The 15,773-nt window shown below is 47.8% G+C and overlaps 1 protein-coding gene across 4 annotated transcripts in view; it reads left to right on the forward strand.

The window, feature by feature from the left end:
- Window positions 1–15,773, forward strand: part of LOC147673148 (SURP and G-patch domain-containing protein 2-like) — a 129,919-nt gene that overhangs the window by 87,192 nt on the left and 26,954 nt on the right. For all 4 annotated transcript variants that reach the window (XM_086946905.1, XM_086946907.1, XM_086946904.1 and 1 more), the window contains one exon: window positions 6,944–7,052. In XM_086946905.1, coding sequence (XP_086803031.1) covers window positions 6,944–7,052 — 109 coding nt within the window. The remainder of the gene's footprint in view (window positions 1–6,943; window positions 7,053–15,773) is intronic.

Genomic DNA, 15,773 nt, shown 5'->3' on the forward strand with positions numbered 1-15,773 from the left:
CCTCCTGTTCCCAACTCCTGGGTGTCCACCCCTCCTCCAGCTTCCCAACTTACCTCTCGAATTGGTGGTCGCACCTGAAGCATCTCCGTCCCGAGCCTGTAGCCTTTGTTCACTTTCCAAGATTGCCATTGCATAACATTGAGCGCCCGACGGCTCAAAAGCACCCTGCAGCCCGAGTGCCATTGGCAGTGCAGCCTTTGCCCTATCCTACTTCCCAATTTGTCCTGAGCAAGTGACCAGGAGCCAGCCCCTGGCCTGCAAGCCAGCAGCCACCGACCGAAGGCCCTCTGCCTCTCATTGGATAACATTGGGCCTAACTACCTCTGCACCCGGCCGCCCCTGAGGGTGTACCAACTGTACCTACCTGACCCTGGGAGACCGCCGAGTCTATGCCCAGAACCTTAAGTCTGCCAGTCGAGCACTTACCTAAAAGCCAATAACTCACTTTTCTTCCATAGGCTAACATTGACTGGTTTTCACTCAGACATTCTTCTGTGTGGAGTTTTGGAACTTTAAAATATTCACCTAAAATCAGCCAAACAACGAATTTCGATTTACTCACCTGTTATCAGGAGAGATCTTAGTGCTGCATCTTTTAGCCCAGCACAAACCTGGAAAAGTAATTTGTACCGTACTTACCAGTAACCTGAATTTTCTTCCATAGGAAACCATTGTCTGCTTTTCTGTGAAATTTTTTTTAAGTGTCGATTTTTGCAAACTACAAATATTCTTTAAAAATCTTACTACCAAAACTTAATTATTTACCTGCCTTAGATAGATGTCCCAGTGCTGAACCTAGGAGTCCAGAACTGGATTACAAAAGTAACGCAAACATACCTTACCTGCAACTTGAATTTCCTTCCATAGGATAACATTGGTAATTTCTACTGAAAAGGTTTCGAAGTGTCAACTTTTAAAATACAATAATATTCCTTAAAAATCACTACTATAAACAAAACGCTGTTACTTAACTGTTTACAGGACGTGTTCCCTGACTGAATCTAGGATCCATTCTTGTGGTTAGAAAAGTAATCCACAAAGTAATCTATTGCATTTAACTGAACATTACCATTGAGCTCAATGTTGCATTGTGTTTTAAATTGTGTTGCCTATTGCAACCACCTGTGACTATTGCATTCCAAAAGTCTAATGCCTATTTGAAAAGCATTTAACAAAAGTAATTCATTCTGAGAAAGTATATTTTGATACCTAAAATGAAACAAGTATATCTTTTGATACAAAACAATTGGCCTAGAGTTCAGTTCTGGAGTGTATGAGACCATTTGCTGACTGATTGTGTACAAAAAATGCTTTACACTGTCCTCTGATACTGCCTTACTGCTTGACCAAGCTACCACTTTAGAGAGTAAGGTTATATCTAACCTTAGCCTCTGCCAAACCTCTGGGGACTGGGGCCTCTATACACACTGTACCTTACTTTGGTCCAGTATATATAGAGCCGCTTTCCTACATTATATTTAGCACATTACAATATGCCACTTTGGGACACTGTACTTGCATTAGGTTAAAAAAAAAAGAGTGAACGCTAGTTTTGTGATGCTATAGTTCTTCAGCGTTGGTATACTTCAAATTTTCACATGCAACCATACAGCCTCCCTAATCCAAAACATGAGACTACAAATGGAGGCGGGAAGCTACTTTCCAAACATCCTCAACGATAGCCTCCTTGTGAAAGTTGGACACAGTGTAGTTCGTGTTAGAGAGCTTCACCCTGGACTTTCCTTCTTTAACCCTGCCATGCTTCATTGCAGATTGATGTAGGATGGTGCCCCTTTTTGACATAGCCCTCCCACTTTCAGTCTGGTATATGATGTGATTTTGACTGAAAGTGCACTGGATTCCTGCTAACCAGGTCCCCAGTGCCAGACCTCTTTCCCAAAAACTGTGCAGTTGTACCCCAATTGGCAATACCTTTAGCACTTTCTGTAAGTCCCTAGTAAATAATACCCCAGGTAACTAGGGCCTGAGTTACTTAAGAGAGTCCTATGGGCTGCAGCATGTATGGTGCCACCCTATGGGACCCCCTAACCTAACTCATGCAAAACTGTCATTGCAGGCTGCGTGTTTTGGTGCACACTAAAGTGAAAATACAACACGCATCCCCATTTGTAAGTCCCGCCCACTTATACACTTGTAAATGTAGTACAGTTGTAAAGCGCACAGCTGCCCCCGCAACGGGGCGTCCCGGCGCTGTATAACGCTGTGGAACCCTTCCTGGCTCTCCCTGTGAGTTGCCCCTCCTAGGCACCCCCAAGGTGAAGCCAGGCATCCCAGTGTTGTTGGGGCCATTGTGGAGATTAAGCAAGCTATTGCCCAGAGTTGCAGCGTCGGACCCATAATTAGAGTAGGCGCTGAGGCGAGAATTATCAAGTACGCGGACATTGAGCCCAAGACCCTGCCGCGTCGGGATTTGAACCCTGGTCCCAGGCCTGATCTCTGCTTCAGCGTCTGCCGCTTCTAACCAGTGAGCCACACTTCTCCACTCCCCACAGTAGGCCATACAGCCCTATGCATTAAATATATTTTTTTAACAGAGTTTTATATACCGTGAACTTGAGCCATAGGTATCGGGTATCAGAGCGATTTACATTATACCAGTTGTATTCCACAAGGACACATTAATTTATGTTGGGCACAGGGAGGTTACGTGATTTTTCCAGAATCACAGAATGTCCAGCGTCATTACCCAGTTCCCCAGATTCGAGGTAGACCGCCCTAGCCATTAGGCCAACTCCTCTCCCCATATTACATGTGAGGACATACCTGCATGAGCAGATAGGCCATGTGCTTGTCAGTCTCATCACTTCCAGGACAAATGATCAGGTAAGCCATTTTAAAGCATGTGCTTGACACTGATAAACACGAGTTCCCCAGCTACATGATGGCTTCACTGAAATCAGGGATGTTTGATACCAAACATCTCGTATTAATAAACCCAAACTGATTCCAGTGATTGATTTATTAATCCATGCACACAAAGGGCATCTTAGAGGTGCCCCTTGAAAACCTACGTATTACTAGTGTGCTGACTAACTGGTCTTAGCCAGCCTTCCAGCACAGACTAGTTTCTGAACCCAGGGGTGATGGCATTTGCTCTCAGAGGTCAGAAACAAAGCCTGCTCGGGCAGAGTGTGTTTACACCCCCTCCTACAGGATGACCTGCAAATTATCATTACACTGCCTTTGGTATGCAAATTTGGCTTCCCTCACAGGAGAGGATGCAGACCCTCTTTGTCCATAGACCCTTGGCACCGGGACAGGTTGGGAAATTAGTAGTCATCTAGACGTATCCACCCTCAGGCTAGTACCATCCCTAAGGTGGGCTACCTGAAATGGATACAACTTTACAGAGTCCGCCATCTAGGGGATGGCAAACGTAGGAACTCTGGAACAGCGTTATGCCCACTTTCCACAGAAAGTGGTCATATAGTGGGTGTACTACCCTACACTCCCCTAACACCTCTAAATCTAGTATTTAGGGGAGCCCCTGGCACCTGGAAATCCGATCCTGCCAACCAAAAGAATAAGAATGACCAAAGAGCAGTGAAAAGCAAGAATTGTGGAAGAAGCAGCTGACTTGGTGCTAACCCTGCTGGCCTGTTTGCTGTTCCTGACAATTGCGCCAAAGTCAACTAACCCTGCAGGCCGCTGTGCCTCCTTGAGTCTTGGTAGAAGTGTTGCCAGTCCTCCCAGGCTTTGAACTCCAGTGGATCAGCAGAGCTGTTCCCCTGCGCCTTGCAGGTACCCAAGAAAGACCTGAGAGGACTCCAAGACCATGGAAACCCGACCCGGGCAAGCACCACTGCACCCGTCGCTCCACGCCCAAGTTGAAGTGGCTTAATGGCACCAGCGTGGTCCCCCAGCTCTCCAGAGACAAATCCCACTGTGGACTTTCCAATGCCACCTGCAGCCTCTGTGTGCAGGCCCCCTCTAGTGCACTTGGTGATGAAAACCTGACACCTAAAGACTCCTCTACACACATCGTCCATGGTCTGCGGGGGAAGAGGACCAAAGTTGTCCATGAGCATTGCGAGGGCTGAGCCCTCCTGATGAATCAGCCCGCCTGGCTTCCCATTCCAAACCTGCAGTCTATTTTCCCGACGACCGATCCCCATAAACTATCATTGGGCACCAGACGCTGTATTGCATCTCTGATCCCAGCCGCCTCGGTGCCTCCCAGTGTGACCTCTTGGTGCTGCCTTGGACCTTTCACCATACTTACTGTAAGTCCAGGAGATTGGTCTTGTAAGTCGCAGTACTATACATGTATGCCATATTAGTTTTTCCTCCATAGGATAACATTGCAGCCTCTGAAAAGTGTCGACTTTTAAAATGTAAAAGTATTTCTCTCTCGATATGTTCTTACCTGATCAAATTGATTCTGGTGCCTAAATATATATAAATATATTTTATTTGTATTAATTGGTGTGGATCTCCTTATTTAAGTAGTGGCATCATAGATTGGCTATATGTGTATTTACAGATGTCTAACACTCCTCTCTGATAAGCCTAAGGCTGCTCGACCACACTGCCCCCTAAGAGACCACCTTCAGATTGCTAGATCAAGCCCCGTCGACTCCTTATGGAATACCTGGACTCTTTGCACAGTATACCTCTTTTTGGTATACCATATAAAGAGCCAGCTTCCTACAATTGAGACATCAAGTATCCATGTAAATGACACACCTCATCCAGAAACGGATGGCGAGACCACTAAGAAATAACCTTTACGAGCTAGGCCCTAGATATTCTATAACATGGAACCCAATGGCCAACTTTAACATATGGAGAAATGCTTGCGTCTTCATAGAAACACATGGTGCTCTTCAGATTTTGATTCAGTTTATTTGCTTTTATGCAGTCATTGGGACAAAGGTGCCAAACTCTCTAAAGAAAAAAAATATATATATTATATTCAGTTGAAAAAGACACAACTACACTCCGCCTCAATGTTTCTGCAGCTCGGAGTTCAAGACTTGGAAACTCAGTAGTTTGAAGACCCTACGGTCTGGTACCCAGCAGAAGCACACAAAAACAGTAAATCAGAAGAGTATTCCTACAACAAAGACCCCCACCCAGATCAATCAGTGGCCTGGGAACAAAAGGCAAGTTCTTATGTCTCAAATCTGCTTAATGGAGATACTGGGTGTCCGGTAGTCAGTAAACAGCAGGGCACAGTTCAAGATGGGTTACAAAGAATGTGCAAATTGCCAGTCCTTAGACAGCCTGACAGGAAACCACTATCTTGGACTCAGTGTTTTTAGTGAACACCCAGTTCATATGTCCCACGTTCTTGGGTCACCTGATGCTCGCTACCCCATAGTGTGGTATGAGGGATAATTTGCTTACGTTTTTGTGCACCCCTTTCCAGTTCAGAAGATTCTCTTGTGCTGCCCTTAAGGTGGAGATGGGAGCGCTTAACTTATCTCTGTCTGATTCTGGGTTCCCTTTCTTTTTATTCCTCACGCTTGCTTTTGCTGCAATTTTATGCTTCGAGCTCATCCACAGGTATCTTTGCAGTTGGAGTTCAACACTGGTACGTTTGTAATGCTTTGAGATAATTTTTACATGGTAGAACATATTATCTGCCTTACAGTGAGATTTGATTTGCAGCTTTGAAGAAGGGGTACTGAATGTACCAGTAAGTATGAGTCAATGACAGCAAATACCCTTTTTATTTGTAATCTCAGACCCCCTTTCTCCTCAAAACTCCTCTGCTTGTCTCAGTGACCTTTGCTCTCTACTCTGGAAGGAAGGAGAGACTGGAGCTGTGAGAGGCACATCGTGGTACAGGGGTTCGGAGCCTGGGCTGCTAAGAGGGGCCAGGCTTTGATTTGTTTGCTGCACGTATTGATTTGTTTCTTGTGGCCTACTAGACTGGATAACCCCAGTCTGGAGGGTGGGACTCTGGAATATAACTCAACAGTTACTACAGTGAGCACTTACAGAAGTTGGGCAGCCTGAGTACAGCAGCTCCTTGTTGAAGCGCGATTCAAAAAAGGGGGTGGTGATGAACAGAGTGTCTGAATTAAGCAGACCACTCTTACCCAGTCAAGAGATCAGGGCTTGATCCATCACCGTTATTTAGCTCACTGCATCACCCCAGTTCAGAACCTGGCCATATGCAAATTAGTCTGACCCAGTGCCTCATGGGAACAGGGCAGATCAAACTACCAAGCTAATTCTTCACCGGAAAGGAGACGAGCTTCCGGGGACCGGTTTCTGGCATTTCAGCCGTCGTCGGCCTGGCTTGCTTGAATCCTGGTGGTGCAGTGAGCAAGAGACTCATGTCTGAGTATACTTTGCCACACTTGTGGTGGCCAAAAACGATTCAAAAAAGGGGGTGGTGATGAACAGAGTGTCTGAATTAAGCAGACCACTCTTACCCAGTCAAGAGATCAGGGCTTGATCCATCACCGTTATTAAGCTCACTGCATCACCCCAGTTCAGAACCTGGCTATATGCAAATTAGTCTGACCCAGTGCCTCATGGGAACAGGGCAGACCAAACTACCAAGCCAATTCTTCACCGGAAAGGAGACAAGCTTCCGGGGACCGGTTTCTGGCATTTCAGCCGTCGTCGGCCCGGCTTGCTTGAATCCTGGTGGTGCAGTGAGCAAGGGACTCATGTCTGAGTATACCCTGCCACACTTGTGGTGGACAAAAACGATTCAAAAAAGGGGGTGGTGATGAACAGAGTGTCTGAATTAAGCAGACCACTCTTACACCTTGTTGAAGCGCAGCTCAGAGGCTGAGGAGCATGAGCGTTTGTAAAAGCCTCGTACTTTCAGTATCTTGTTTACCAGTGTCAGGTTTCTGAACAGTTTCACATGGGACTGGTGGCTAATCCCCTGACTTTGCTGCTGGTTCACCTTGAAAAGACTTAAAAATATTTGATTATTTTTTTTTTTAATTCTTTTTAGTTGATGCGAAAACACGAGACGCAGCAGAAACATTGGCGCGGTTCGTTGTTACGATGGGACCAGAAATGGAACGATTTACCATGGCTGAAGCTTCTAAGCCAGAATTTTGGTATGTATTCCTTATGGACAAATAGTGGGGGGTTTATGATAAAATATGGCCTATATTAGGCAGTATCATAATTTTGAGCTTCTCTTTTCTATACACACAGTGAATTCCCTGTTGCTACTTAAATGTTAATATTAGACGTTTATTTTGTCCTAGGAAGCATCAAAGACATGGACCTAATTTAGACCCTGGTGGGCTGGCCACCATGCCGCTGAGGCAGCGGAGGCCCTGCTTCTTCAGACAGCTACATATATAAGTCCCTGTCATCCTGGCTAAGATTTTTTTTTTTTACCAGAAGTGCCGCTGCAGCCACAGCAGGATCACTTTTGCCAAAAACTATAATGTCAGAAGGTTTTCCATGACATGGTGGCTCATTCTGCACTTCTTATTTTTTTCAGAAGTAAGCCCCCAAAGTGTGGCTTTGGTTCTGAAAAATCAAAAAAGCAATGCCTTTCAGAAGGTGGTCCCTCTATGCATTAGGGACATTTTGGCTTTGTGCCTGGTCATAGATGCAAAGAGTAAAAATCATCTTTGAAAATCTCTCCCTTAGTAGGGTGACTTGACTGATCCTGAAACCAGATGGATCAGTGGTAGCTGTTGCCAGAACCCATCTATTTACATAGCTGCAGAATGCAACCACTCTCCACCCCTATCGTGATACAGCAGCCATTGAGAGCTCCTAAATAGCAATCTGTGACAAAAACGCATGATTGGGCATAGTAGGAATCTAGGGGAGGGCGCCAGGGAATAGATTCTGTTGACGAGGGATCAGATCACTTGACAGCCTAATCCAAGATTTCTCCTTTCTGAATCTGGTATTAAGTAAGGCTCCTAATTGGACGCATTGACTTAAAGTTGAGAATCGGGTGATGCATGTTTGAAACTGGAAAGGGAATAGATGCTATGCGAAACTATGTTTGCGTTAGTATCCTCGTAGTCTCTCTTCAATGCTAATAGTCACTGAAAGTATAAGGATCCCGAAAGGCTTATTGTCAGAAATACACCCGGGTGCACAGCCTAATTTAAACGCACTGGATACTAGTTAGCTAATATCAGGTGGTGCAACTGGGTGAGTGGAGAGCCCTTGGAACCACTCAACATCAAGTAGACTGAACTACCAACTACAGGAATTACGGGGTTACCCAATGCACTCATCTACAGTAAATCACATGTTATGTAACATAAAATATTCATGTACAAAAACAAAACGACAGAAAATTCTAGGAATCTCCAGTGGGAGAGTGTTCCGGTTGAGTCCTTTAATGTGTCAAACAGCCAGCCTGAAAGTAACTAGCTTTCGAGTTTGCTCGATCCTTCGGTAATGGGATCTTCCTTAGTTTTCGACCTCTGCAATTCCAAGATCCTTTCTCCACACAGTTTATCATTTTCACAGCCCACTGATAATTCTTACGCACCCATGAACAAGGTCTCAGTTTGTAATGCTCACATATGTTCACGAATACTCAAAAAGTTGATGCTTCCTTATTAGCTAACAAGAACAAACCACATCAGTTGAAAATCTCTTTCTTCCTGAAAGATTTACCTTGCAATAGCTTTGTGCAGACGTTCCCTGGAAGACAAAAAATCTTACTGTGCTTACCTCGCAATCATTCAGACCTGCACATATGTTTTGAAAGCTTTTGTTCTTCTTGATGACTCTTCAAATTGTTGTATTTTTTGGGAGATATATGTTGATGCTGCTGCGCTGTGAAACTACTACTTTGACTAGTGATCCGTTTCAGGGTGATGCCTCGATTTGAGAGACCGTTCCCTTGTTCAGTGAGATGTTGCAAGTCTTCCTGCTCTCGTAAGATCCAAGATGGCCTCTGCTATAAACAGCGTTAGAGAAATAATCCTTCTGTTCGAACCCGGAAAATTAGTGGGCCACAAGATGTTCTGCCATAAGGTTCATGGGTACTAGCAGCCCTCCCATAACTCTGGGTAATTATCCCAGTAGTTTCAATACCCTGCCTAAATTTGAAGAAAGTAGTAGCGCTGTGGGTATCACTAACTGGATGTCCAGTGGGTCAAGAGAAGGAGAGTTGTCATGCGAGACTAAAGAGTAATCTACTTGGACCTAATTAAGCTTACCTTGGGCTTTGGCTTCCTGACAGAAGGGCCACCGGCTTCTGACAGTAGAACCTGTCGAGGCTCTGCTGTCATAAATTCATTGGTTCTACTGAATCTAAATTAGGCAGGGAGAAACATGCTAGGCAGAAAGGGACAGTTGCTAAGTTCCAGCAGCTGACTTCTTTCACCACACTCTGAATGAGGCCTTGCACAACCCTAATGGCACTACAGCTTAGGACCACAGTATTACACATCTTTACAGCAGGGACTGTACTCTCTGAGCTCTACTCTGTTGCCTGTTGAATCTTGGCTACATTATCCTTTAAGTAGATGAAACAGAACTGCCAATAGTTCACAAACCCCTAACATGCAATGTCAAGCAAAAATGTTATTTTGAAATTAACAAATCTAAAAGCGAACCGAGCTAATCTGAATTTTAACTTCCCCGACTCTTGGAGTATAGAAACTCCACTCTGATCATTCAAGGCAAATTCTTCTACTATCTACCTGAAATAAACTTAAACTGTAAACAGCAAGAGCTATTTCCTCTACGATCAAAATTTGGTTGAATTGTGTACCGGATTATGAGATGTAATTGCCTTTATCCTTGTCACCTTCCTTCTGAGAAAGTCATGAATATTAGCTTCAAAATAATCACCAACCACCCTTCGAGTTCAATCTAACATCCATCATTGCAAAGCCACTTATCTCCTTCCTTTCCCAAGATTCATGTAACATGGTGCAAACTCTCTTGTTTATCAAACTTTCCTCATTTACAGATGGTATCATTGCTACTTGAAGGTACTCTGAAATGCCTTCTCCTTTAATTCTGAAGAGTGTCATTGCATTCTCTGAAGCAAGGCTTTTATTTGGCCCATCCTTAAACTCAGAAAAAATATTATCTCTTTTTAAAAACACTAACCCAGGATTCCTCTGAGCTCGCCCAAACTTTGTTTTTGAGGCATGTGGGCTGCTGAATTCATATCTTAGCATAGATCGCCGCCTAGTGTTTGTTCCGGATGTTTGCACTTTGTTGTCTTGGAAGAGTCTTCGAAGTATCACGAGATAGGTGACTCCTCCCCTGGACTACAGTGCGTATGGGCATCTTCTTCATCCTCAGATTGTTTTTTTCCGCCATTGGGTTCGGATGCTGTTCCTCATCTTCAACTTCGGAACCGAAAGTTTGCAACTTTCTAAGGCCAAAAGGCCTTCTACCTCGACGGTATTGTTCACGTTCGGTACCCCTTCACTTGATGATACTTTCCATCTCGATCCGGTCGTCAACGCGGGCCATTGGGCCTTTTCGACACCATGTGGGTCTCCTGCTGTTGGAATGGACCCCGTTCAAAAGATGTCCACAATGTCACTCCAAATTCCCACATACTGATAAACATACAGTGTGCAACAAGTGCCTGTCTCTGGAGCACAACAAGGAAAACTGTCCAGCTTGTGCTCAGTTCCGGTCGAAGAAAACTATCTGGAACCGAAGGGCCACTAGACAAGAGATGCAGCGGCGGGCACCAGAATCGGAGAACATTTTCGACAACTAACATGAACTCCCAGAAGCGGCGGACTGCGACCTAGAAATAGTCACCGCAGAGGACCAGTCGGACTCCGATGACCAGATCACACCAGGGCAAACCGTGAGTACCAAAGCCCCTACCCCGCTTCCACCTCAAGACAAGGCTCCGGTCGAAGCATCGCCTAAAGGCCTTAGCCGAGATCGACAGACTCCTTCAGAACAACAAAAAAGGGTTGTCGAACCAAAGAAGGTCATCGATCCAAAAAAGGGCGTTGAACCAAAGAGGGTCGTCGATCCGAAAAAAACAGTCGACCCGAAAAAGGCAGTTGAGCCGAAAAAATGTGTTGATCTAAAGAAGGCAGATCAGTCAAAAAAGCCTGTCGACTCGAAGAAGGCTGTCGAGTCTACAAAGATCCTCGAGCCGAAAAAGGTCGTCGAGCCCAAAAAAGAGTCCAACCGAAAAAGACTATTGAACCGAAAAAATCGGTCGATCCGAAAAAGGTCGTAGAACCAAAGAAGGTCGTCAAGCCAAAAAATGCAGTACAGCCAACAAAGGACGTCGAACCAAAATGAGTTGTCGAACCAAAAAAGGTTCCCGACCCGACCAATCCAGTTGAGCTGAAAAAAGCTCCACAGCCTAAGGCCCTCGAGCCAAAGACTCACCACAAACAAGCGACCAAGCCAAAAAACATCAGCGCCAAAGCCACGGACAGTTGAGGAAGAACTTTTCCATCCTGATCCAGTGAGCGAAGAACAAACTAAACTGTATATAGACCCTGAAACACGACACGTAAGGAAGAAAAGATCATTGGGCACGGACACTTCTCCTGTTCCTCCAAAGAAAAAAGACTTTGTAACATCTCCTTCAAGGCCTTTTACTCCTCCTCCTTTCTTTCCTGACATGCCTTATGTGCCTTACTCTCCTACACCTTCAGGTTATGATGAAACTGGCAACATAGCGGAGGATCCTCAGGATGCTTTTGTAGAACCTGAAGATCAGGGTATCCAAGATAGCACATGGAGTGACCATAATGATCCTTACGATACATACGATCCACAACCCATCCCTTATACCTCTTCATACCCTACAAAGTTGTCTCCTACTGACGACACTATCGTTTTAACCAGCTAGTCGATAGAGCAGCTAAGTATCATGGTGTAGACATGCACACTGACCCAATAGAAGAGGATTTCCTATTTGACACTGTAAGAAATGGGGTTACCAAATCTCCAGGGGGGTAGCACGGAACCAAGCGGGCAGGCCAAACTTCGGAGGACATGTGAAGCACTCACGCAGTACCCACAGACGACACACCAGGCACACCACAAAAGAGGCAGGACACCAGTTTGAGTTGGAAAATCAATAAGTAGTTTAGTAGATCTCCAACCTGCAAGGCAAAATGCATCAACAGTGGTATCACAACACAGCACCAACTGGCACCAGATCCAAGTGTATATGGGGGGATTATTTACATGGGAAGGAAGGGCTGAGTCTGTAAGTCCGTGGCTGTAATAAAGAAGGTGATTAAACTTGTCATTAAACCTGGGGTCACTATGGCGGGGCCATTAAAGTACAACATTAGCATCAGGATACCCCATGCAGAATAACTCCAACCCGACCTCTGTAAAGGAAGAACTTCATGGTATCATATCACAGCACATATTAACAGACCGGAGCACCTGTAATAAATCTGCAAGGCTTGCTTAATAACATGGGGCATAACAAGGGCCAGGAATAACACATCCGGCCAGCATAGGGGCTCACCAGGCCCAAACCTGTAAGAAAAGGCACATTCACTTGCCCTGGGGGCACAAAAGCATACAATCACTCATCAGGTGTCAAACACAGTATACCTGGGCCTCAGTAACCTTAGCCACAGGGCACCCAATTATGGTCAGGGGGCGCAGTAACCTGGTGCCTGTCACCTCCGCGACCCTTAGGACAACCCTCCGCGTAGGGGCAGTAGGCCTGACCTATGGGCGTCTTCTCAACAGCCTAACGCACGGGGATGCCCACCATTAACGGGGACATTAATACTAGGCCATCAGCACACTGGGCGCTAAACCATCTGCCTAAACATCAACCCAGCATTAACATAAGTCTTGGCCCTAACTCAGGGAGGTCATACAGGTAGCAGTCACATTAACTCTAGGCCCAAATCACATTGAACCTGGGGGCATTTATGCATTTAACATGTGCCTGACTCTAGGCCTGTGAGCCTCAACATGGGGCAATCCCTCCCCGGGGCTTAGACATGCAGATTGGCAAACACACCGGGTAACTTGCGTTAGCATAGATCGCAGTCAGCCGGGAACACAAGGAGATGACCTGGGACTTCAGGCGGTCAGCAGTGATCTCGGTAACACACTTAACTGTAGGCAATCGGCATTTCCTTAACCAGGGATCACCATGTCAGTAAGCAGGGGTAGACCGTTACCGTCCCCTCTCCCGGGTTTAATTCTACCTATGAAAACACACCCGGCCTCCAATTCTCGCAGTGGAGGGGGGTTGCCCAGCCTAAGGTTCTCCTGTGTACTTCCTCGATCAGCAGGGCCAGTCCCAGTGTCCAAAAAGAAAGGGGGGGCGAGCACCGATCCTGTGCCCCGTTGCCTTCTCCCCCATCCCACGCAGACTACTTGTGGCCCCACTCACCGGCAGTCCAGAGGATGTCTCTTCGAGTCCCGGAACTCTTCCTGCTTTACCCGGGCCCCTCCTCTCTCACGGGGACCCGGGGCCTCTAGAGTGGCTGCTCCGGACTCGTGGGAACACAGTCAGGCAGGACAGTCTTGCGGCTGGCCTGGGCGTTCGAGGCTCTCTTCAGCTCAGGAGAGCCCCGCCAGCAGCAGCGCTTCACCGTGGCTTCTGAGGCAAAGACAGGGCTGGCACCGATCCCGTGCCTTGCAGCCCCCCTCCTCTCGACAGCCGGGCTCCCTCTTCACCCGGGCCTCTACCTGGGACCCGGGGCTCTGGGACAGCTTCCCACTCCTTCGTGGGAGGAGGCGGCTCCTTCATCACCACGGAGCTCCTCAGGTCCGGCGGCAGCAGAGTTGGCACCAACAGTGTGCCCCGGCCCCACCTCTTCCGCCAGCCCTTCACTCCGAGGCACAGACCGGCGGGTTGGGCTCCCGCTCCGGTCGCTCTCTCTTCAGGGCTCCCCTTCGACCAAGAGGGCCCCGCACCGGCGCTTCACCTGGGTCCCCCTCCCTCACGGGGACCCAGGGCTTAGGCTCTGCTTCTTCCTGCCTTCCCGGCCGGCAGCCAATCCCTGCGCGGCCTTCTGGGCACGGCCGCGCAGGCCAATCCGTGCGTGGCTGGGGCGGGCCGATGACTCGGCCAGGCGCCCCCGTCACGTGATGGGGGTGAGGAAGGCTTCAGGGCCTAGCGCGGCCCTCTCTCCACTTCGGCGGCCCTCTCCTGGCACCGGGGGCCGCTGCAACGGTGCCCACCGCAGCGGGGGGGTCCCACGACCGCGCCGGGCCGCGGCGGTGATATTCGACCATTTACCACCTGCGCAAGGCAGCGCCAACACTCCTCGGGCTGCGGCGGTGATATTGGCGGCAATAAGGGGTAGGCTCCCTTTTATTTAATTATTAATATTGCGGGGTAGACATCCGCCCCGATCACGGGGCCAAAACGCGGGGTAAGCTCCCGTGGCGCTATTCCACTCAGAAAAAGGGCGCTATTCACGGAGCACAGCTCCTCCCTCGGCCCACACAGTTCTCAGGGCCACCAGCACCTCGGGGGCCACACCAGTCACAGGGCACAGTACTTTAGCATGCCACAGTACCTCGGGGGCACAATCCTCCCCGGGCAGCTCCACAGGCAGCAACAGTCTTTGGACTCGCAGCGCTTAGGGGGCAATACTGCAGTTTACGCCAGTCAGCAGTCCACAGCCCTTCACCATAGGCACCTCACAGCCCAGCGCTTCCAAAGGGGCCACAGCTTCCCCAGAGGGAGGGGCAGACAGTCCCACAACAGCTCCTCAGGGGCACACTCCTCACCTCCTGGGCGCTTCTTCACGCAGTGCTGGCGTGGTACCCGGTCCAAACAGCGTCAGTGTCCTGGGTAGAGGCCCTCCTTTGTCAGGGGCCCGGGAGACAGCAGGGGGGGGGTTTAGGGCCCAGCTCACAGGCCCATGTGGCGGTAGCACCTCGCAGCAGGTCCCCTCTCTTTCTTGTCCCACCTCTGACTCACTCTCTGGTGGCACATCCCCCTTACTTATACCCTCCTCCCAGGCAGTGCCAGAACCTTCTAGAATGTTGGCAAAGCTGGCCTAAACTGGCTCAAGGGGAGGGGGTGAGCACCCTGGGTGCCAGGCTTTCCCTCCAAAACCTAGGGGTGGCTGGGTAATAATATCTAGACCGCTGACCTATGGCAGTCCAGTGGCAAAACCCATGGCCATGGCATCCATTTTAAACACAGAACATTTTAGTCAGGTGCATTTCTAAAATGGGGGGAAATTTACAAGTGCTCACACCATTACATAACATTACATTTTAACACAGGGCAACTCCTACCACACATGGCCTATACAGGTTTATTACCATGGGGGAGACATCCTAGACAAGGGGGTCAAAAGCGAAAAATTTCGGGGGAAAAGGCCAAGTCCAACAGACACCTTTCCAACATCTGAGAAAAGTGACGTACACTTCCTATGTTAAAAGGGGTAGTAAAGCATGCGCCCGACATATTTAAAGACCCAGCCAGAGCGCGTGTTCTCAATCCCAGGATTGAGAAAAAATATAAACCAGCCCCTACAGACCCTTCGTATATTAAATCTCAATTACCATGAGACTCACTAGTTGTATCGAATGCCAGAGAACAAGCTAATTCGCAAACAGGAGATGCTCCCCCTCCTGACAAAGAGTCAAAGATATTAGAAGCCTCAGGTTAAAGAGTAGCCTCCCAGGCAGCAAATACCTGGAGAATTGCCAACACACAAGCTCTCTTAGCACGTTACGATGGAGCACACTATGACCAACTGGAGGGTTTACTACAACACCTACCAGAACCTTTTAAAACTAAAGCAAACGACCTAATACAGGAAGGCAAATTTATCACTAACTCTTCCATCAAATGCGCCCTTGACGCAGCTGACACAGCCGCCAGGTCGATCGACACTAGCGTATTA

The sequence above is a fragment of the Lissotriton vulgaris genome, chromosome 12, assembly GCF_964263255.1.
Source record: "Lissotriton vulgaris chromosome 12, aLisVul1.2, whole genome shotgun sequence".
In the NCBI taxonomy this organism is placed as follows: domain Eukaryota; kingdom Metazoa; phylum Chordata; class Amphibia; order Caudata; family Salamandridae; genus Lissotriton; species Lissotriton vulgaris.